This window comes from Mobula birostris, chromosome 29 (genome assembly GCF_030028105.1).
Source record: "Mobula birostris isolate sMobBir1 chromosome 29, sMobBir1.hap1, whole genome shotgun sequence".
Classification (NCBI taxonomy): Eukaryota; Metazoa; Chordata; class Chondrichthyes; order Myliobatiformes; family Myliobatidae; genus Mobula; species Mobula birostris.
The window spans coordinates 12,233,722-12,257,293 of NC_092398.1; the positions used below are offsets into that span (position 1 = coordinate 12,233,722).

The 23,572-nt window shown below is 39.8% G+C and overlaps 1 protein-coding gene and 1 long non-coding RNA gene across 20 annotated transcripts in view; one reads left to right on the top strand and one right to left on the bottom strand.

Moving 5' to 3' along the window:
- LOC140190195 (protein 4.1-like) overlaps positions 1-23,572 on the bottom strand; it is a 159,115-nt gene that overhangs the window by 126,434 nt on the left and 9,109 nt on the right. For 5 of the 14 annotated variants that reach the window (XM_072246728.1, XM_072246715.1, XM_072246723.1 and 2 more), the window contains exon 1: positions 6,548-6,651. The exons of 2 other annotated variants lie outside the window; for them this stretch is intronic. In XM_072246728.1, coding sequence (XP_072102829.1) covers positions 6,548-6,591 — 44 coding nt within the window. In that variant the 5' untranslated portion in view covers positions 6,592-6,651. Of the gene's footprint in view, positions 1-6,350; positions 6,481-6,547; positions 6,653-23,572 lie in introns of those variants that run through there. 7 more of the 14 variants (XM_072246729.1, XM_072246722.1, XM_072246724.1 and 4 more) reach the window with 4 other exon arrangements.
- Positions 6,347-23,572, top strand: part of LOC140190196 (uncharacterized) — a 32,594-nt gene continuing 15,368 nt past the window's right edge. For 3 of the 6 annotated variants that reach the window (XR_011883546.1, XR_011883543.1, XR_011883542.1), the window contains exon 1: positions 6,347-7,190. This is a non-coding gene — a long non-coding RNA (uncharacterized lncRNA). The remainder of the gene's footprint in view (positions 7,191-23,572) is intronic. The other 3 variants (XR_011883544.1, XR_011883547.1, XR_011883545.1) reach the window with 2 other exon arrangements.

Sequence of the window (23,572 nt, forward strand, 5' to 3'; positions counted from 1 at the left end):
TGAAAATTTCTCCCACCACTACCTTTTCTGGAAATGAGTTTCAGAGCTCAACACTGACTAAATATATATATTAAAAAATTCCTCATCTCCTGTAAAATCCTTCAACCAATTACTTTAAAAACTCTCCTCCAGTTTTTAATTCCTCAGCTGAAGGGAAGTATGTTGCTAATGCGTACTCATCTAGATCTTTGTTTTATGATATTGGTTGAGAAATAAACCAAACAGGGTTTTGCTGTACAATGATGAATATATTGATCAAAGCTGTTACAAGAGCTTTCCTACATAACAGAATGAGACACATTTGGAAGCTGACTACAACAGTGAGAACAATTTATGGTGATGAAGTACTGGCACTTTTAAGGAATATAAAAGTGGATAAGTCTCCGGGTCTGGACAAGATATTCCCTAGGACTTTGAGGGAAGTTAGTGTAGAAATAGCAAGGGCTCTGACAGAAATATTTCAAATGTCCTTAGAAACGGGAATGGTGCCGGAGGATTGGCGTATTGTTCATGTGGTTCCATTGTTTAAAAAGGGTTCTAAGAGTAAACCTGGCAATTATTGGCCTGTGAGTTTGATACCAGTGGTGGGTAAATTGATGGAAAGTATTCTTGGAGATGGTATATATAATTTTCTGGATAGACAGGATCTGATTAGGAACAGTCAACATGGATTTGTGCGTGGAAGGCGTGGAAGGTCATGTTCGACAAACCTTATTGCATTTTTTGATGAGGTTACTAAGAAAGTTGACGAGGGTAAAACTGTGGATGTTGTCTATATGGACTTCAGTAAGGCCTTTGACAAGGTTCCACACGGAAGGTTAGTTAGGAAGGTTCAATCATTAGGCATTAATATGGAAGTAGTAAAATGGATTCAGCAGTGGCTAGATGGGAGACGCCAGAGAGTAGTGGTGGATAACTGTGTGTCAGATTGGAGGACGGTGTGTAGCGGTGTGCCTCAGGGATCTGTACTGGGTCCAATGTTGTTTTTAATATATATTACTGATCTGGATGATGGGGTGGTAAATTGGATTAGTAAGTATGCAGATGATACTAAGATAGGTGGTGTTGTGGATGATGAGGTAAGTTTTCAAAACTTGCAGAGAGATTTAGGCCAGTTAGAAGAGTGGGCTGAAAGATGGCAGATGGAGTTTAATGCTGAAAAATGTGAGGTGCTACATTTTGGTAGGACTAATCAAAATAGGACATACACGGTAAATGGCAGGGCATTAAAGAATGCTTTAGAACAGAGGGATCTAGGAATAATGGTGCATAGCTCCCTGAAGATGGAATCTCATGTGGATAGGGTGGTGAAGAAAGCTTTTGGTTTGCTGGCCTTTATTAATCAGAGTATTGAGTATAGGAGTTGGGATGTAATGTTGAATTTGTATAAGGCATTGGTAAGGCCAAATCTGGAGTATTGTGTACAGTTCTGGTCACCGAATTATAGGAAAGATGGCAATAAAATTAAGAGAGTACAAAGGAGGTTTACTAAAATATTGCCTGGGTTTCATCTCCCAAGTTATAGAGAAAGGTTGAACAAGTTAGGTCTTTACTTTTTGGAGCATAGAAGGTTGAGGGGGGACTTGATAGAGGTGTTTAAAATTATGAGGGGGATTGATAGAGTTGACGTGGTTAGACTTTTTCCATTGAGAGTGGGGAAGGTTCAAACAAGAAGACATGGGTTGAGAATTAGAGGACAAAAGTTTAGGGTAACATGAGGGGGAACTTCTTTACTCAGAGAATGGTAGCTGTGTGGAATGAGCTTCCAGCAGAAATGGTTGAGACAGGTTCTATGTTGTCATTTAAAGTTAAATTGGATAGATATATGGACAGGAAAGGAATGGAAGGTTATGGGATGAGTGCAGGTCGGTGGGACTAGGATAGGGTAAGAGTTCGGCCCGGACTAGAAGGGCCGAGATGGCCTGTTTCCGTGCTGTAATTGTTATATGGTTATATGAATTGAGTGAATGACAAGAAATGAAAAGAAAAGACAATTATTGAAGTTGAGAGTTCTAAACAAACCCTACCACAGCAGTACATTTTAGCATTCACATACAAATGCTCCTAGGGAGTGTTACCCAACTACAGTGGAGTGCATCTTATGTTTACATACATTGGTGAGAAAGACCAAAGAGCTGATAGTGGACTTCAGAAAGGGCACAATGAGGAATGCACACTAATCCTCATCAAGGAATCAGAAGTAGAGAGAGTAGGCAGTTTGAAGTTTCTGGGTGTCAATATCTCTGAGGACCTAACCTAGGTCCAACATATTGATGCAGCTATAAAGGCAGCAAGACAACTTCTGCAAATGTACTGTGGAGAGCATTCTGACTGGCTGCATCACCATCTGGTATGGAGGGGCTACTGCACAGGATTGAAGTAAACTGCAGAGAGTGGTGAAATTAGTCAACTCCATCATTGGTACTAGCCTCTGCAGTATCCAAGACATCATCAAGAATCAGTGCCTCAGAAAGGCAATGTCCATCATTAAGGATCTCCCACCACCCAGGACATGCCCTCATCTCATTGCTACTATCAGGAAAGAGGTACAGAAGTCTGAAGGCACTCACTCAGCAATTCAGAAACAGCTTCTTCTCCTCTGCCATCCGATTTCGAAATGGACATTAAACCCATGAACACTACCTCACTACTTTATTTTATTTCTGCAAACACAATCTGCCTGAACTAACAACACACAAACAATTGTACTTTTCATGTCTTTATTGAACACATTGTTTGATCATTCACAGTCCAAGCTGGGAAAAGGATGTGAACCCTTGTATTTAATAACTGGTAGAACCTCCTTTAGCAGCAATAACCTCCACCAAACATTTCTGGTAGCTGCTGATCGGACTTACACAAAGGCAAGGAGGAATTTTAGGCCATTCCTTCATACAAAACTGTTCCAGTTCATCAATATTTTTGGGATACGTGCATTAACAGGTCATGCCAAAGCATCTCAATTGGGTTAAGGTCTGATTTTGATTTGTCTATTCCAAAACACAAATTTTCTTCTTTTTAAACCATTCTGCTGTTGATTTACTTGGATCATTATCTTGTTGCATCATCTAACTTCTATTAAGCTTCAGGTGATGGTCCACTACCCTGATATTCTCCTGTAAAATGCCTTGATACAACTTTGAATTCATTGTTCCCTCAATGACTGCAAGCTGTCCAGGCCCCTAGGCAGCAAAGCAGCCGCTTCACAGGTGGGGTGAGACTTTGGTATCTGTGTGCGGTGCCCATTTTCTTCCAAACATAGAGGCATACACTTCTGTCAAAAAGTTCAACTTTTGTCTCAATGACCACAGAACATTGTCCCAGAAGCATTGCCGAATATCCAGGTGGTCTTTTGCAAATCTGTGATGTGCAGCAATGTTTGTTTCGGAGAGCAGTGGTTTCTTCTGTGGTGCCCTTCCATGAACACCATTCTTGTTCAGTCTTTTTCTTATAGTGGACACATGAACAGAGACTTCAGAGATTTCTGCAGGTCTTTTGTTGTTACCCTTGCATTCTTTTTCACGTCTTTTTAGCATTGCACATTGTGCTCTTGGTGCGACCTTTGCAGGACACTCACTCCTAGGTAGTGTAGCAACAGTACTGAAATTCCTTCATTTTTACTTACTCAAAGGTTCATTTTATTATCAAAGTATACAACTCTGAAATTCTTCTTCTCTGGATGTGGACTAACATGAATATTCAGGTATTTAGAAATGCTTCTGTAGCCTTTTCCAGTTTCATGCATCTCTACAATTCTTCTGAGGTCCTGTGGAAGTTGTTTGATCGAGACATGGTGCACATAAACAGATCTTTCTTGAGAAGAGCAGGCTTTGTCAGTAACCTGAGCTTGTGTGTCTTTTTTTTAATATAGGGCAGGACACTTCTAAAGGCCACACCTTCCACTCACATCTCATTGACTGGAACACCCGACTCCAAATAGCTTTTGCAGATGGTTCACATGAACCCCAGAGGTTCACATAATTTTTGAACCTAGACTGAGTGTTTAGTACAATACTGAAAACTCAGTATTGACTAGAAGTAGTACAATTGTGTGTTATTAGTTTAGGCAGATTGTGTTCGTCTATTATTGTGACTTAGATGAAGATCAGACCACATTTTATGAACAATTAATGCAGAAAAACAGGAAATCGCAAAGGGTTCGCAAACTTTTTCTTGCAACTGTATTAGAAAAACTCAAAGTATCAGGGAACATATAAATAGCATGCTTGATTAAGAAGACAGCCTATGTTTCCACAATTCATCTTAATGATGATAAAACCTTGCAGTGAGGAAATTGTTTTCTTTAAACAATAGGAAAACATTCCTTTGTGCTTTTAAGAGTAGTAATTAACTACAACATCAGCACTGCAGCTGCAAAAGCAGGAATTTTAAAATAAATACCTTCAATACATTGTAGGAGACTAACCCCCCCCCCCCCCCAACCACCACCACCCAGGGCATGCCCTCTTCTCATTTTTACCATCAGGAAGGAGGAACAGGAGCCTGAAGCCACACATTCAACAATTCAGGAACAACTTCTTCCCCTCTGGCATCCAATTTCTAAACGGACACTGAACCCATGAACACAACCTCACTACTTTTTTTTAATTCTGTTTTTTTTGCACTACTTACTTTAACTATTTAATATACATATACACACATTGTAATTCATTTGTTTTTTCCTATTATTATGTATTGCATTCTACTGCTGCTGGAAAGACAACAGATTTCACAACATATGCTGGTGCTATTAAACCTGATTCCATTAATATAAGTGAAACAAAAACAAAACAGCCTGGAAACATTTGACAGGTTATGTGGCTTCTGAAGAACCATAGTCAATGATATTTCATCAGGTAATTTATGTTTTTTTTGTACATATTACCAGCATCTTCAGTTTTTATTTAATTTTTAAAGTAACATAACAGAAACCAGTTAACCAAATCTTGAATTGTTCAATAGAAGCAAAGATATTAAATTTACTATAACATTAGTGTACAATTATTAAAATACTTTTCTTAGTAAGCGTTATGATTTTAAAAAAGTACTTGCTTGTTTGGTACGCTTTTTGCAAGTTAATGCATTCAGAGCTAACCTGAGCCAGCGTATTGATCCACTCGCGCAGTTTTAACATGGGGGCGTGGACAGTTTGTGGGTGAGGTCTAAAGAGTTCAGCTGAATCAAAAATCAGTATAGGATTTGTGGAAAATGGGTAGTTTTGGCGCACCTCACGCCTACAGTTGCTCAGTTATTCATGTTGTTCGATTTTGCTGAGATTCCACTCTTAGGAATAAAAGACACTAAATTCCACGCTTTAAAAGCAGTAAATGAGAAATATTTTGAAGCATTGAGGTATTCCGATGTATTGAGGGACCACAATTTGCATCATGCAATAAATGTAAATCTTGACAGTCAAAGGACGTAATTTGCGACTGGGAAACGTATTCGAAGCCTTACATTATTAGTGAAATCTTCACGAAAACTATATATTTAAATAGAACTACCATTTAGGGGGCCTCGCTATTGGTGCTTCCTGAAATTTACCTTTATAATACCTACAGATTGTTTCCACCCTCCCCCCCCCCACACACACTAAATCCGGACTACTGCATTTTGGAAATAGAGAGTTCAAATCCCACAAGGAAGATGTATTTAAATCAGCAGTTCGATGACAACAAACACGCAAGAATAAGCCTCCCTGCCCCCCATCCTCCTTTCCAGACAGCAGGAGGCTGACAACACAAAAGAAAACGAAACAAAGGAGACCCCCCTACTGACCAGCCCAGTTACAACTAGCTCCGAAACAGCACATTCGCAAACAATGCACAAACATTTTTTTCCCTTAATAAATGAAATTTACGCACAAAGGAACACTACCGTGCCCAGACCAGTAACAACCGCTAAAGTTCATTGTTTAAGGACACTGCAATTGTTCAAAACAAAAAAAAAGCTGCTCCACAGCCAATGCAAAGGGTAACAGATGCAATGCAACAGCAAGAGCTCCAATATGCTGTCTTGCTGAATGCAATCAAGTATGAATGCTATATTTACAGAAAGTACGTGGAAGTTTATAGAAAAAGGCTGAACATCAGAACAAGGTAGGAATATTGCTCTAATGAAAAAAGTCGCTGAAACAAATTTAAATTGTCTTAGACAAAAATTAAAATTATTCTATCTAGCTGCTCGCGTACACTCGTGAACTTGCTCAGAAAGATGCTTCATTGAAGGATAATGCCGCACAATTAATACCTCGGTGCAAAATGGCGTCTGTTTAAAAACATAACAACAAAAGTAACAAAAATAATAGGAAAAAATGCTCACAATTCAAAGCTAAACTCAGAGCATCTCACCTTACGTGCAGACAGCAATGATATCAAAGCAAAGGAAGAGCAGCACCCAAAGATCTTTTTTTTAAAAAACACCTCACGATATATTGTACGAAAGATCCAAACTCATGGCAAGTATCAGTTTCTGTTATGGGTGGATCGGGGCATGTAAAATAAGCAGCTATCGACTCAAACGAACCAATCACAATAACCTAACTCACCTTGTATCCAATCGCTGGGTATAAAACAGAACACCATGGAGCATGCCAGAGGAACAGCAAACAGCACAACCGCGGGCACCCTGGCTCAGGGCATGTCAACAAATCGTAAACGTAGCAGAGAAATATTTTGGCGCCTCCCACGCCAGGTGTCACTGTTCGGACTCGATTCATCTTTCCAGGCTCGTACCTTAAACGTTTCAGTCAGTCATGAATGGCGGGGACACGTCTTCATAAATCCGACGCGTCTATCGAGACGTCTGGAGGTGACTGAAGTGCTATTTACTAGTTTTCTCTCCAGTACCGTATTGTGTTCTCGCCTCACTATTCCGATCCTGTTGGATCAAGTAAAGCTTTTGATGCCTCAAAGATTCTGATTCTTCAAGCTTGGGCATGGAAATTAAAGGAACTGCAGGAGTGTTCATTAATATCCTCAAACAGATTGTAAAATCAATTGTAATCACGACTCATCGCGACTTTAACCGTGTGGCGTGGTTCACAGTGGAACAGACCCCCTCAAGATGAATGCAGAATTGGAGATTATTGGGATCAGAATGTCTGGAATTGGATGCAAGCAACGTTGGGTTCACATTATGGTATGCATTGGAGCTAACAAAAAGGTGTGGTATTGAAGTAGCACATTCAGGTACGATGGTTCTTCGCCAAGTAAAATATGTTTAAACAGTAATTTGAGTGGGTGCTGTTGGTCAATGAAATTTACTGATAGGGAGGGGCAAGAGACGGCAGGACAATAAAACAAAAAAAAATGAACAGCTGTACGTATTGTAATGTAGCAGGCCTAGAGAGAGAACGCAAACAGAGCATCTGCTTTTAGAAAAGCAGGGAGTTACCATGGCAATGAGAGTCGGACCAGCACGAAGATGGCGACTTTCTCCATCTTCACGAATTGTACTCATAGTAACAGGTCTATAATAAGGACCCATGTAGTGTTAATACTTTTTACTTGGCTATACTGTACAAAATTTGTATAGTAATAATCTCCTTTTGCTCTTTTTTTAAATGCAATAGTTTGATTTAAGATAGTGAAGTAATGGAAATGCTACGGTGATTTAAAGCTTTAAATTTAGGACGAGCTAATTAAGCCAAAACGTAATTTAGAACCGCAACGTCCATGACAGTCCAATACTTAATCGCTGTACGGAGCATAATCTGTCCAAGAGTTACGTATACCTTACTCGGTACTCAGCAGTAGAGGCAAAGTAATTGATGGACTGGGACAGAAAAAAAAATCACATTTTATATGACAATTTAACACGTGAGCAGACTTGTACAATGTTAGGATTTTAATATTTTATACGATCCATATGGTAAGACAAATGTGAGTTTTTGTACAGATGATAATTGCTATATACAGTGTAATACTATTCTGATGCTGATTACGTAGTGACTTTGAAGTTCAACGTCGTGGGATAATCATGTCCTAGGATGTGGTTGTGCTGGAGAAGGTGCAGAGGGGATTCACTCTGACTAAAATCAACGATCTTCTATAGAATCTACAGTTAGAAGACCATAAGACATAAAGAGAACTACACCACCGAAACAGTATATTCAGCCCACCTAGTCCATGTCAACCCATTTTTGCCTCGTCCAATTTACCTACACCCAGACCATAGTCCTCTATACCTTTGTCATCCATTACCCATCCAAACATCTCTTAAGTGTTACAATGGAACTCACATTCAGCAGTTCCTCTGGCAGCTTGTTGCACACTCGCACTGTCCTCTGAGTGGAGAAGTTCCCCTCAGGTTCCCCTTAAATTTTTCACCTTTCATCCTTAACCTATGACCTCAGTTCTAGTCTCACCCAATCTCAGGGGGAGAAGCCTGCATGTATTTATCCTAACTATATTCATTACAATTCTGTATCTCTCTATATAAAATCCCCTCATTCTCTTGCGCTCCAAGGAATAAAATCTGAACCTATTCATCCTTTCCCTACAAATCAGGTCCTCAGGTCCCAGGATCATCCTTGTAAATTTTCTCTGTACTCTTTCAACCTTATTGATAACTTTCCTGTAGGTAGGTAACCAGAACTGCAGACAACACTACAAATTTGACCTCACCAACATCTTATACAACTTCAACAAAACATCTCAACTCCTGGACTCCGTGCTCTGATTTATGAGGCTAATGTGCCAAAACCTCTCTTAAACGCCTTATCTACCCGCAACACATTTTCAATACATTATGGGTCTGTATTCCCAGATCCCTCTATTCTACCTCAATCGTCAATGCCCTGCCACTTGCCATGCAAATCCTATCCTGGTCTGTCCTCCCAAAGTGCAACAACTCACACTTGTCTGCATTAAATTCCATCTGCCATTTTTCAGCCCATTTTCTCAGCTGGCCCAAAGCCCGCTTCAAGCTTTGATAGCTTTCCTCACTATCCACCATGCCACTAATCATGGTGTCATCTACAAATTTGCTGATTCAGTTTACCACATTATCATCCATATCGTTGATACAAGTGACAAATAACAGTGGATCCAGCACCAATCCCTGCAGCACACCACTAGTTTATAGACCTCCAGTGAGAAAGACAACCCTCTATTTCCAGCTCTCTACCTTCTTGATTTCAGTAAGGTTCCTACTGGTTTCTGTGCTGTATTGTTCTATCAATATGAAATACAGGGATATACTAAAAAAATTTTCCCCATTCAAGCAAGCAGTTTTTAAACTCTTCTTATGCCTTTTAACATTACTAGACTAAATATAAACATTTGTCTCCCCTTCACAGTTATATACCATCTTTTCATTCCTATAGCACACTTGTCAATGTTTCTGTTCCCTTGCTGCATATCAAATTGGTCTTTTTCGTAACACAACATCTGTTCAGAAAGCATGCCTTAGCACCATGGCTTCTGCATTCCTAATGGCGGTCATGAGTTACATATTCATTTGATAAATAGCAACTCTAGGAATCTGATAAACAAGAGATAGCAGCCCAAATTTGTGCTGAGTCTGGATATGCATGAGAAACCATCCATGTCCTCGTACAAATGTAAACTAAATGAATTAGAAGTTGGCACAGGCCATTCAGCTTTGAGACTGCTTTGCCATTTAGCAAGATCACAGATGATGTAATCTAATCTTCAACTCTTCGTACCCATCAGCCTGCAGTAACCTCATCCCACTTGCATCTACCCCCAATGTAAGATTATTCTACTGCTTTTTATGAAAGTGTTTGAAAGACCTGTGCAAATAAATTTTTACTTCGCTTTCCTAAATACAGGATCCTTATTTTTAAACAGTGTCTCTCAGGTTTAGATTCCCCCCATTCAGAAACATCCTCTTTACATTGATCCAATTGTAATGTGGAAGCAGGTTCGCGGGTTTGGCAAGAGAGACAGAACACAGAAATTACGAATAAGCATACTAATCATTTAATTACAAGCAGTAAAAGATTCAACCAAACATCTGTCCCCTAAAGTTACACGAACTGCGAAACTAAACATTCAACTTACATATACTTAGCTAAGAGTGCACGTCTGGAGCATACTTTCCCAATGATTCTTCAGCTCTAGTCGTTATCCCAGTCTGAAATTAACTTGGGGATTAAGGAAAGAGAGAGACCAAGCCTCCCTCATGTGCTATTCTTACAACCCCCAAGGTGCCCAAAACTGGAAATCGGTGTGGTGGCACACAAGCCAACCAATGGGAAAGAGTGGCCGCAACTTTTAAACGGGCCAATCAATGACTGACACAGTGGAAGCGGCTTTTGGCCAGCAAATAGGTCAACCCCTCTTGTGACACCAATGAAGACTCCTTGGGATCTCACATACTTGAATCAAGTCTCCTCTCACCCTCATCATTTCTCTTGTTTCCTTTTAACTTCAGTAGCAGCTGTGAGCCCAGAACCCCATCCTAACCCTCAAAACCATCTAATTATCACTTATTTTCCCCTGAAACATATTCTCCCAATTTTGCCCTTTCATACCATCAATTCTTCTGTCACCCATCTACCTTTGTGGTAATTCACAATATTGCCAATCAGCAAGCCATTGAGACGTGGGAAACGTGTAACTGAAAATCTTTAAGATTGAACCTCAGGAACAATTTGCAAAACAACAAAAGTTTGCAAGCAACTTCGCATTATTTCTGAATGCCTTGTTGGAAGATCTTTGTCTGTAATTATAAGCTATCATTGGAACAAAAGAACTAAAAAAAACTCAGTTGTCAAAATATTGTAACACAATATTTCCTGCAATTCACATTTATTTATGAAACTGACAGGAGCTGGGCAGTTGTGATGATATAAAAAATACCCAATCATTGTAATCTTAAAGCCCTGTATTTTTGGAATTTGGAATCCAGTAACAGGAACAAAAATGAGAACTTACCAGTATAACCCTGATACATATAATAATTCACAGCAGTAATGACCAAACACAATAAAAGCTAATGTATATTTTAAAAACAAGGAGAAAATCTGCAGATGCTGGAAATCCAAGCAACACACACAAAATGCTAGAGGAACTCAGCAGGCCAGGCAGCATCTATGGAAAAGAGTACAGTCTACATCCATAGATGCTGCCTGGCCTGCTGAGTTCCTCCAGCATTTTGAAAGTATATTTTAAAAGCTTCAACTTCCAGCATATATTGGATAGATACATTTTAGGTAAATTTTAATATTAGTAAAAACTTTCAAACCCCAAGATATTATAAGTTGAAGTGTGAGGCAGCAGACCCTCCCAGTTTCACCGACTTGGGTTGAATCATAACCTCTAGTGCTATATTTGTGAAGTTCACTCAATCTGTGACCATGTGGATTATCCTCAGGTACTCCAGGTCCTTTCATATGCCAGTTAAAAAAGTTAATTAATAACTGTAAATCAGGTCTAGTGTGTTGGTGAGTGCCAGAATCTGAGTGGTGGGTAAGAAGAGACAATTGTAGTAACCTGGGTAAATAAAATAGGATTGATGCAAAAGGGTGCTTTATGGTTGGCATTTACTCTGTGGGCCAAGCTCTATCATAGAGTAATACAGATCCTTCAGATACAAGCCCTTCAGCTCAATTAGCCCATGCCAACCACAGTGCCCATCTAACTGGTCCCAATTTATTGTATTTGGATCCATATCTAATTCCCGTCCCTCCACACACTTAAAGTGCTATCACAAGAGGCTGGATAAGCTTGGGTTGTTTTCTCTGGAGTGCCAGAAGATGAGGGGTGATCTGATAGAGGTTTACAAGATTATGCAATGCATTGGTAGAGTGGACAGAAAGCATGTGTTTCCCAGGGCTGAAATGTCTAATACCATAGAAACATAGAAAACCTACAGAACAGTACAGGCCCTTCAGCCCACAATGCTGTGCCGAACATGTACTTACCTTTTTTTAGATTATGAGGACACACAGTCCTCTTTTATTGTCATTTAGTAATGCATGCATTAAGAAATGATAAATGTTCCTCCAGAATAATATCACAGAAACACAAGACAAACCAAGACTAAAAAAACTGACAAAAACCACATAATTATAACATATAGTTACAACAGTGCGAAGCAATACCATAATTTGATAAAGAACAGACCATGGGCACGGTTAAAAAAAAAGACTGAAAGTTTCTCGAAAGTCCCAACATCTACCTCATGCAGACGGTAGAAGGAAGAAAAACTCTCCCTGCCATGAACCTCCAGCGCCGCAAACTTGCCGATGCAGCACCTGGAAGCACCTGACCACAGCTGACTCTTGAGTCCATCCGAAAACTTCGAGCCTCCGACCAGCCCTCTGACTCTGAGCACAATCTCTGCTGACCGCTTCGACCCCAGCCCCAGCAACAGGCAATAGGCAAAGCCAAGGATTTGGGGCCTTCCCCTCCGGAGATTCTCAATCACACAGTAGCAGCGGCAGCGAAGCGGGCATTTCAGATGTTTCTCCAGATATTCCTCTGTGCTTCTCACATCTGTCTCCATCAAATCAGGATTGTGCACGGCATCCTACTTACAAATACGATATCATTTCGGAGCAGCTGTGCACACTGCGTCTTCTCCTCCCCTCCCTTTAGAAATTACCTAGGATTACCCATAACCCTCTTCTAAGCTCCATGCACCTATCCAGGAGTCTCTTAAAAGACCATATCGTATCCACCTCCACCACTGTCTCTGGCAGCCCATTCCACACACTCACCACTCTCCGCGTAAAAAAAAAAAAAAAAAAAAAGCAACTTACCCCTGACATCTCCTCTGTACCTACTTCCAAGCACCTTAATACTGTGCCCTCTCGTGTTAGCCATTTCAGCCCTGGGAAAAAGCCTCTGACTATCCGCACGATCAATGCCTCTCATCATCTTATACAACTCTATCAAGTCCCCTCTCATCCTCCGCCACTCCAAGGAGAAAAGGCTGAGTTCACTCAACCTATTCTCATAGGGCATGCTCCCCAATCCAGGCAACATCCTTGCAAATCTCCTCTGCACCCTTTCTATAGTTTCCACATCCTTCCTGTAGTGAGGAGACCAGAACTGAGCACAGTACTGCAAGTGGGGACTGACCAGGGTCCTATATAGCTGTAACATTACCTCTCAGCTGTTAAACTTAATCCCACAGTTGATGAAGGCCAACGCACTGTATGCCTTCTTAACCACAGAGTCAACCTGCACAGTAGTTTTGAGTGTCCTATCGACTCGGACCCCAAGATCCCTCTGATCCTCCACACTGCCAAGAGTCTTACCATTAATACTATATTCTGCCATCATATTTGACCTACCAAAATGAACCACCTCACACTTACCTGGGTTGAACTCCACCTGCCACTTCTCAGCCCAGTTTTACATCCTATCGATGTTCTGCTGTAACCTCTAACAACCCTCCACACTATCCACAACACCCCCAACCTTTGTGTCATCAGCAAATTTACAAACCCATCCCTCCACTTCCTCATCCAGGTAATTTATAAAAATCACAAAGAGTAGGGGTCCCAGAACAGATCCCTGAGGCACACCACCAGTAACCGACCTCAATGCAGAATATGACCTGTCTACAACCACTCTTTGCCTTCTGTGGGCAAACCAGTTCTGGATCCACAAAGCAAGGTCCCCTTGGATCCCATGCCTCCTTACTTTCTCAATAAGCCTTGCATGGGGTACCTTATCAAATGCTTTGCTAAAATCCATATACACTACATCTACTGCTCTACCTTCATCAATGTGTATAGTCACATCCTCAAAAAATTCAATCAGGCTCGTAAGGCACAACCTGCCTTTGACAAAGCCATGCTGACTATTCTTAATCATATTATGCCTCTCCAAATGTTCATAAATTCTGCCTCTCAGGATCCTTTCCATCAATTTACCAACCACTGAAGTAAGACTCACTGGTCTATAATTTCCTGGGCTATCTCTACTCCCTTTCTTGAATAAGGGAACAACATCTACAACCCTCCAATCCTCCAGAACCTCTCCTGTCCCCATTCATGATGCAAAGATCCTCCCTTGCCTCCCACTGTAGCCTGGGGTACATCTCATCCGGTCTCGGAGACTTATCCAACTTGATGCTTTCCAAAAGCTCCAGCACATCCTCTTTCTTAATGTCTATATGCTCAACCTTTTCAATCTGCTATAAGTTATCTCTACAATCGCCAAGATCCTTTTCCATGGTGAATACTGAAGCAAAGTATTCATTAAGTACCTCTGCTATCTCCTCCGGTTCCATACACACTTTTGCACTGTCACACTTGATTCTTGCCCTTCAAATACGAGAGGGAATGCATTGAAGGTGAAAGGGGGTAGGTTCAAAGGGGGATATGAGGGTTAAGATTTTACTCAGACTCATGGATGCCTGGAATATGCTGCCTAGTAAGGTGGTAGAGGCAAATACATTGTAGGCTTTTAACAGACACTTTGATAGGCACATGGATGTAAGGAAGATGGAGGGATATGGACATGGTGTAGGTAGGAGGGATTAGTGTTTGGGTGCTTTTGATTGCTTTTTAGATGTGAACATTGTGAAACAAATGGCCTGCTCCTGTGCTGTACTCCTCTATGTTCTATGTACTTCTTAAATGATACTGTTGAACCTGCCTCAACCACTTCCACTGGCAGCTCATTCCATATGCTCACCACCCTCTATGCGAAAAAGGTGCCCCTCAGATCCCTTTTAAATCTTTCCCCTCTCACCCTCAACCTACGCTCCCTAGTTTTAGACTCCCCCTACCCTGAGGAAAGGACTGTTACTATCCACGTTAACTTTGCCTCTCATAATTTTAAACACTTCTACAAGATTGCCCCTTATTCTCCTACGTTCCAAGGAATAAAGACCTTGCCTGGCCAACTTGTCAAATATTTGTAAGTTTTCTCTGCATTCTTTCCAATTTAATCTATAATAGGATGACCAAAAACTGTACACAGTACTCCAAGTGCAGCTTCACCAATGACTTTTACAAACTTTCTGTACTTGATTAACTCTGTTAGGACTCCAACTTAACAATCACATTAAAAAAAAAAAAAAAAAATTGCTTTAGAGCAGGGCTTCCCAACCTGGGGTCTATGGACCCCTTGGTTAATGGTAAGGGTTCATGGCATCAAAAATGTTGGGAACCCCTGCTTCAGAGGCTCAGTTTTAAAAGGTAAAGATCTTGCAAGGTGGGACGAGAGTTCTAATTATTTTTAATGCGCAGGACTTGTCCTTCCAAATAGGAAATTCAGTGTTTTCTAAATTAAGTCAAAATTCATGTACAACACACCCTGTCCAAGGCTAGATTACTGTTCCACTTCAAAAGGAAATTCCACAGAACAAAAAAACATGGGTAAATCTAAAATTCCACAGCCACTTGGAGGAGGGGTAGGGGTAGTACACAGAGTGTGAAGCACAAAGGAGAAGGAAGTATGACAGAAAAAACACCTGGAAGGATGATACAGGAAATAATCGTATCACTTCAGTCCCTCAAAGTTTGATGGAGGAAATAATCCTTTCTTTCCCTTCATTCCCACAGAGGATTTCTACCACCGCTTACCCTCCTCCATTTCTACATGGATTTTTTTTTAATTGAAGGATTAAAGCAGGAAACTTGATGCAAAGTGTCAAAACATTTCCTTTGTAATGCTTCCCAGGAAGGAAAACATACAGACATTTGGCTCCAATCTCAAATTGTCTACGGATGGTTCGTAAGATTAACACATTATTTTGTTCTCCACTTATCCCCCTCCCTATTGGGAAAAAGATAGGTGTAGTGTAGTCAAAGTAATGTTACAATCAATAAATTACATGAATGTACTGGCAGTCTGTTAAGCTCTGCAGAGGGCCAATATAGAAGTTACACCCCAGTACCAAACTAACTAGATCGTAACAAGGTAACTCTATCCTATTTAAATCATAAAATTTCCATGCAAATAATTTAAGTACAGTTCCTTGACTCAGTAACTATAGAAAAGTAATCAGATCTGGTGAGATGATGGAAATAGTAAAATTATAAAATACAGTGCCTATAAAAAGTATTCGCCCCCTTGGAAGTTTTCATGTTTTATTGTTTTACAACATTGAATCACAGTGGATTTAATTTGGCTTTTTGACTCTGATCAACAGAAAAAGACTCTTCCATGTCAAAGGGAAAACAGAAAGTGATCTAAATTAATGACAAATATGAAACACAAAATAATTGATTGCACAAGTATTCCCCCCAACTTCAAGTCAGTATTTAGTAGATGTACCTTTAGCAGCAATTACAGCCTTGAATCTCTGTGGATAGGTCTCTATCAGCTTTGCACATCTGGGCACTGCAATTTTCCCCCCATTCTTCTTTACAAAACTGCTCAAGCTCTGTGAGATTGCATTAGGGATCGTGAGTGAACAGATTCAAATCCTTTTCAAATCCAGCCACAAATTCTCAATTGGATTGAGATCTGGACTCCGACTTGGCCACTCCAGGACATTAACTTTGTTGTTTTTAAGTCATTCCTGTGTAGCTTTGGCTTTATGCTTCAGATCATTGTCTTGCAGGAAAACAAATCTTCTCTCAAGTTGCAGTTCTCTGGCAAACTGCATTTGGGTTTCCTCCAGGATTTCCCTGTATTTTGCTGCATTCATTTTCCCTCTACCTTCACAAGCTTTCCAGAGCCTGCTGCAGTGAAGCATCCCCACGTGATGCAGCCATCACCATGCTTCATGGTAGGGATAGTGTTTTTTTTTTGATAATGTGCAGTGTTTGGCTTATGCCAAACATAGTGTTTAGTCTGATGGCCAAAATGCTTAATTTTGGTTTAATCAGATCATAGAACCTTCTTCCAGCTGACTTCAGAGTCTTCCACATACCTTCTGGCAAACTCTAGCTAAGATTTCATGTGAAATTCACCCCCCCCCCCAAAAAAAAGTGTTTTTTTTCTTTGCTACTCTCCCATAAAACTGCAACTGGTGAAGCAACCGGAAGTCAGTTGTTGTATGCGCAGTCTCTCCCATCTCAGCCACTCAAGCTTGAAACTCCTCCAGAGTTGTCATAGGTGCACGGTCACTCAGTGTTTGAGGATAGCCTGCTCCTGGCAGATTTCCGTCTGTGTCATATTCCTTCCATGTCATGATGATTGATTTGACTGTACTCCAAGTGACTTGGAAATTTCCTTGTATCCACCTCCTGACTTGTGCTTTTTCAATAACCTTTTTGCAGAGTTGCTTGGAATGTTAGTTTGTCTCCATGGTGTGGTTTTTGCCTGGATACTGACTCAGATACAGTTGTATTTTTATTACATTCAGTCAGAGCACCTTGACTGCACACAAGTGATCTCAATTTAACTAATTAAGTGACTTCTAAAACCAATTCGCTGCACCAGTGATGATTTGGTGGTTATATTAAAGGGGCTGAATACTTATGCAATGAATTATTTTGTGTTTTATATTTTAATTAATTTAGATCACTTTGTAGAGATCTGTTTTCACTTTCACACGAAAGAGTCTTTTTTTTTGTTGATCAGTGTAAGAAGCAGCCAAATTAAATCCACTGGGATTCAAAGCTGTAAAACAATAAAACATGAAAACTTCTGGGGGGGGGTGAATACTTTTTATATGTCATTGTGCAAATTTCACTATCAGATTTATAAACAGTACTTCAACGTCAAAACACTCAGTTTGCAGGAAGCAGGATCTCACACAGCCTGGTAATTCTTCTTTAAATTAGCTGATAACAAGTGCTCTATTCATTGGGGAAACCGTTGAAGGTGAGGGCATATAGAGCTATATCAGCATCCAAGTAATTGCAAGGCTCAAATAAATAGGTTGCCCTAAACGCATTGAGATATTTGAATACTGTAAACTTGTGCACCTAAAAAATCTCACAATATACAAGATAATGAATGCTGGGCTTCAAAATAATGTGACACATTACAAATTGTAGATTACAGACAATTCTGCAGCATAACTGCTTGCATGGTATGAAAATATTAACAGATTATAAATCCCTACTCCTTTATGTCAAATTCAGTTATGTAATAGAACATTGTTGCTGTTAGGAAAATGGGATACATTTATCTATATACAGTAATTTATTCAAAACATCTTTTATTGGAACTCTTAAATTCTACCCAAAACTATTAAGCTAGGACACACACATATATATGTGTGCTAAAAAGTGTTTGAAATAAATTCTGGTGAAATATATATTGCTGCATTTCAAAATGCAATTCCTCCAATAAAGCATTAATATAACTATTTCAATAAAGTATATTGTGTACAAACAGAAAGCTTGAACACAGCATGAGATTGAGATTGTAAAGTAACGGCATATGCCATTAGGCCGCCACATTATACGTGTGCATCTCGCTAAAGTAAAAAAGCTAAACCTACCTGAATTATCCCCAGCTCCATGTTTTTGTCTTTCGATTAGTTTTAGAGTTTCAAAACATAACAGTGGTGGAGAGGTTTTAAAATGAAACTGAGATGACCACCTACCTGTTGAAACGCAGCGAGATGTTAGAGTTTTTAAAAAAAGGTATAGCACCATTTCGTAGCAAGAGGAATGAAACAGTCAAGTAAAAAAAAGCTGCTTTTTTTTTGCAAGAGAAGAAAGACATTCGAGTATTTTAAAAGGCAGAAAACAGATGAACTTCATGCGTTCATAAACAGTAAATATCAGGTGATGATATCCATAAATAAAAGGGAGAAATGGCTGGATACATCAGGAAGATTGACACATTCAATTGCAAAAAGGGTAACTGGCTTATGTATACTGAACAAAATGAGCAGTATTTTAAAACAAATAGAATAGCCTGTGAGAAATGAGTGCCAGTGTTGCTGACTATAATAGATGGAAGAGTATACAGTGTGCTTAAAAGTTTGACTGCTCTAACCAAACCAGCCGAAAAAAGCTTTGCTGATATCGTGCATGTAATGCAGGAACTTTTAGAACTGAAACCATTGCTGATTGCAGAACGCTTTAGGTTTCATAAGCAAAATCAAATGGAAGCATTTCAGCATGCAAGGCTGAATTGAAGAAATTGTCTGAGCATTACCAGTTCAGTGATGGGCTTAATAATGCACTGAGAGATCATTTAGCAAGTTGAATCTTGCAAGAAATCATTCAAAACAGCTTCTAACTGAAGCACAACATAACTTAAAAGGGAAGTTAAAATCAGTGTATCAATGGAAAAGGCAGCCAGAGATGCAATTAAGTAGCATCAAGAATGAAAGTGAGCATGAACAAAATTGCATCGTCTAAACAGAAACCTGCCTGGCCGGATAAGTTGTGTTACTATTGTGGCGGGGCTCAAATACACCAGACCAATGGCATTTCAAAGATACTGAACTTAAGCCTGCAGATAGCCAACAAAGAACTTATACTGGAGAAGAGGTAACTCCTATGTCAATGACATTTGTAACAGAATCAGAATGAAGTTTAATATCACCAAAGGATGGCATTGGAAAACTCAAACATATCAAGGGTAAAATAGTGCTAAATGAAAATGCCACATCCCAGTTTTACGAAATCCCTTATGGTATCTGTGATAAAGTAGTCAGTGAGATAAATTGCATGAGGTTGAAGGAATTCTTTCTAAGGTTGAGTGGAGCCCATGGGTAACGCCAACAGTCCCAGTAACCAAGAAGAATGGGTCTGTCAGGATCTCTGGTGATTTTAAGGTCATCGTCAACCCAGTACTGAAGGTAGATTAATATACTCTGCCCAGGATAGAAGATACAAGACCATAAGATATAGGAACAGAATTAGGCCATTTGGTCCATCAAGTCTATTCCAACATTTCATCATGGCTGATCCATTTTCCTCCCGGCCCCAGTCTCCTGCCTTTTCCCCCTAACTAATCAAGAATCTATCAACCTCTGCCTTAAATATACCCAAATAACTTGGCTTCCTCAGCTACCTGTGGCAACAAGCACCACATATTCACCACTGTTTGGCTAAAGAAATTCCTCCTCATCTCTATTCTATATGAACATCCCTTTATTCTGAGGCTGTATCCTCTGCTCTTAGACTCCCACTGTAAGAAATATCCTCTCCATTGAGGCCTTTCAACATTTAATACATTTCAATGAGATCTTCCCTCATTCTTCTGGATTCCAGTGAGTACAGACCAAGAGCCATCAATCTTTGATCATATATTTGTAAGTCTTTCTGGAGGGAAACATTTAAGCAAAGTGGACTTAGCTGAGGCCTACCTACAGATAGAGATGGAAGAAGAGTCCAAAGTGCTTCTCACCATAATCACTCACAAAAGGTTTTAATCAGTATAATAGGCTTATTTCTGAAATAGCTTCTGCACCTGCACTCTGGCAGAAAGCTATGGACAAGGTGCTGCAAGGTTGTCCAGACACTCAGTGTTACCTGGATGACATAATTGTTACCTGTAAGGATGACAAGGAACATCTCCAACATCTCAGGATGGTGTTAAGATTAGAATATCATGGGCTCAGAGCATGGTGCAACAAGTATGAATTCTTTAAAACAAGCATCACTTACTCTGGTTACATCATTGACACACAAGAATTACGCAAGTGGTGGATGCCCCAAGGCCAAACAACATGTCACAGTTGCGATCCTTTTTAGGATTTGTCAATTACTAAAACAGGTTCCTGCCAAACCAGGCTACTGTACTCCACCCCTTGAACTTATTACTACAGATTGGGAAGAAGTGACAATGGATAAAGTAGTGTGAGGTGGCTTCCCAAAAGTAAAAGGAAATGGAGATGTCCAACACTGTACTCTCACATTATGATCTACATCATCCTGTGAAGCTTGTCTGTGACACCTCGCCTTATGGTATAGGTGCAGTCATGTCATGTGCTGAATGATGGAAGGGAAGGCTTCATAGCATTTGCATCACAGTCCCTTACCACTGCAGCAAATACATTCCACATAGATTGATAGTCTGGTTTGAGGTACAAAAACATTTCAACCAGTATTTGTATGGGAGAGAGTTTACCCTCATAACTGATCATCAGCCCCTCGAAGGGTGTTCACTAACGGAAGTACCACGAATGCGGAGATGGGCTCTGTTTCTCGGAGGACACAATTACAAGATTGAATTCAAGCGGACAACTAATCATGGAAATTCTGATGGATTGTCCCATTTACCCTTGGAAAAAGATGTACCTGAAAAATTTGCAAAGGAGGACACTCCCCTTGATGTATTTCCCCTAATGCAAATCCAAAGCACAGAAATGTGAATATTACAGCAGGGATGATCCAACAGAAAACCAGAAGAAACCCCACACTGTCTCAAGTCTACATGTCTACCCAAAATGGCTGGAATGTGTAGCAGAAATTCCAGTTCCTCCATTTCTACCAGCTCCAGAATGAACCTGCTCTTGACAGGGGTTGCCTTATGTGGGGATTGAGAGGGTTGTTGTACCATCCAAGCTGAGAGCTAAAACGTTGGTGGAGCTACATGCCAGTCATCTAGGCTTGGTCAAAATGAAAGCATTGGCTCAAAGCTTTGGCTGATGAGTGGCCTGGGATAGATAAGCAGATCGAGCAGCTTGCCATGCACTGTTTGGAATGGCAACACATCCAGAAAATACCAAGAGCATCTTGGAGAAAAAAGGTGTCCAGAACTGAAGGAACCATTTCCCACAGTCTCTTAGTCAACTCCTACAAAAACCACAGAAGAGGCCCCAGAACCTAAGATTGTTTCACAGCCACAAGTCTCACCTACCAAGTAGGTGACACATCCTTGTCAGGGTGTGAAAAGATGTTATCCCTCAAGAGTAAGAAATCTTCCACAGTGATTAAAACTTAAGGCCTGAATGGAACAATTTAAAATTTACAGTACTGTGGTTGTCTGTACAATAGTTGTATTACTGATGAGATGCCTCCTCTATTGAGTTGGAGTTTACAGCCAAGCAGGGAGGAGTGTTGTGCATTTCATATTTCTGTAATATTTGAGTAATATTTTAGATATATTGTTTGATTAAGCATTCTTTGTTGTTTAGATAATTCATTACGGGTTATATGTAAAAGCATGTGAATGGCATACATTATTACCCCACCACATCATATATGTGTGCCTCACTAAAGTAAAAGTAAGAGTAGACACATTAATCAAAAGAAAACACAAACCTGGGGTTAGTTTTGCAGTTACAAAACATAACAGATATGGTCTGCTCTTTCTGTAGTAAATGGAGAGCTCTGGAAAACCAAGATAAAATGATGAAGTAAATGGATGACCTCAAATTGCTATGAAGTCAGCCGGGATAATGGGCTTTACAGCTTCAGCCATCTTGTGCTTTAGGAAGAACAAACTGTTGAGTTTCAATGACGTTAAAACTTTATAACATTGAAGATGAGGAATTCCTGCTGTAATCTACCGTGGCTGAAACCACTCATGATAATGTTCCTTTGTACTAGGTATTGCACAATGACATTAATTTTACGGAGGGTCTCTGGTGCCATATGCTTGTCAGTTGCACCCTCGATACCACAGACTGTCATTTTCATTTCTAAAACCAAACACCTTATCAGTGTTTAGATCAAGACTGTAGCTTAGACTAGAGTTGAAAGCTGCTGGCAAAACTGACCATCAGTGTCTAGTATACCATACTAAATCGTAATTTCTTCTCCCATCACAAGCACACCATGTGCAGTGTGTACCATCTACAATGTGTATTGTCGAGTATCGTCCTGAGGCTTCTTCAAACCCATTGCCCAAACTCACAACCTGAAACCTAGAAGAACAAGGATTGCAGTATAGGCTTCCATCATTTGCAAGTTCCTTCCAAGATACCCCTTCAATTTCCTTATTCGCCAAAAATCAACAATCTACAGCACATCAGAATACCTTTACCATATAAGCTGCAATGGTTCAAGAAGGAGGTTCAGTCCCATCATACTGAAGGCAGTAAAAATCCTTGGTTGGTGACACTCCCATCTCATGAATAAATGAAAAGGTATACTCTTTCATGGTATGAATACATTATCATTATTTAGTAGCCTGCAAAAAATATTGCAGCACTTCACATTACCATCAGTCTAGCCATCAAAATGAAAATGTATTGTGTTATTCTTCCCGAGTCATAATATATCCAAATCAAAATGTATAACATTTTAAAAAAGTTAAACTCCCAATCCAAATTATTAAGCTGTAGGAGACACATTACAAATTTATAATTGATTATCTATAATTTCACTACACGGCCAGCTTTGAATAGCAATAATTAAAACCAGTGTGCACAGAATTATGCCGGTCACTGTTAATTTCTAGCCCCAGTTTTCAAGCAAGTTTCGGGATAGTTACAAACTTCTGAACTTTTATTCAATGCAAAGAAGATCTCAAAAATAACACAATTTTAGACACTGATTTTAGTACATCCCTATCGGAAATGTAATTTAAAGTAAAAATAATTTAAAATAAAGCATAAGATGACAATTGTGTCAGCTTAAGTAATAGGTATGATAGATCCAAAAATATCATTATCATAAACAGTAACATCGGGTCAAATACATTTGTTTGATTTAGCCCCAAAACCAAAACAATTGATGGCTTTTGCTGAACTGAGATCACGATATTGCATTAGAGTCAAATAGAAGGCAAAAGAAATTGGGTTTGCAATTTTTATTTTATTTATTTTTATTTAGTAG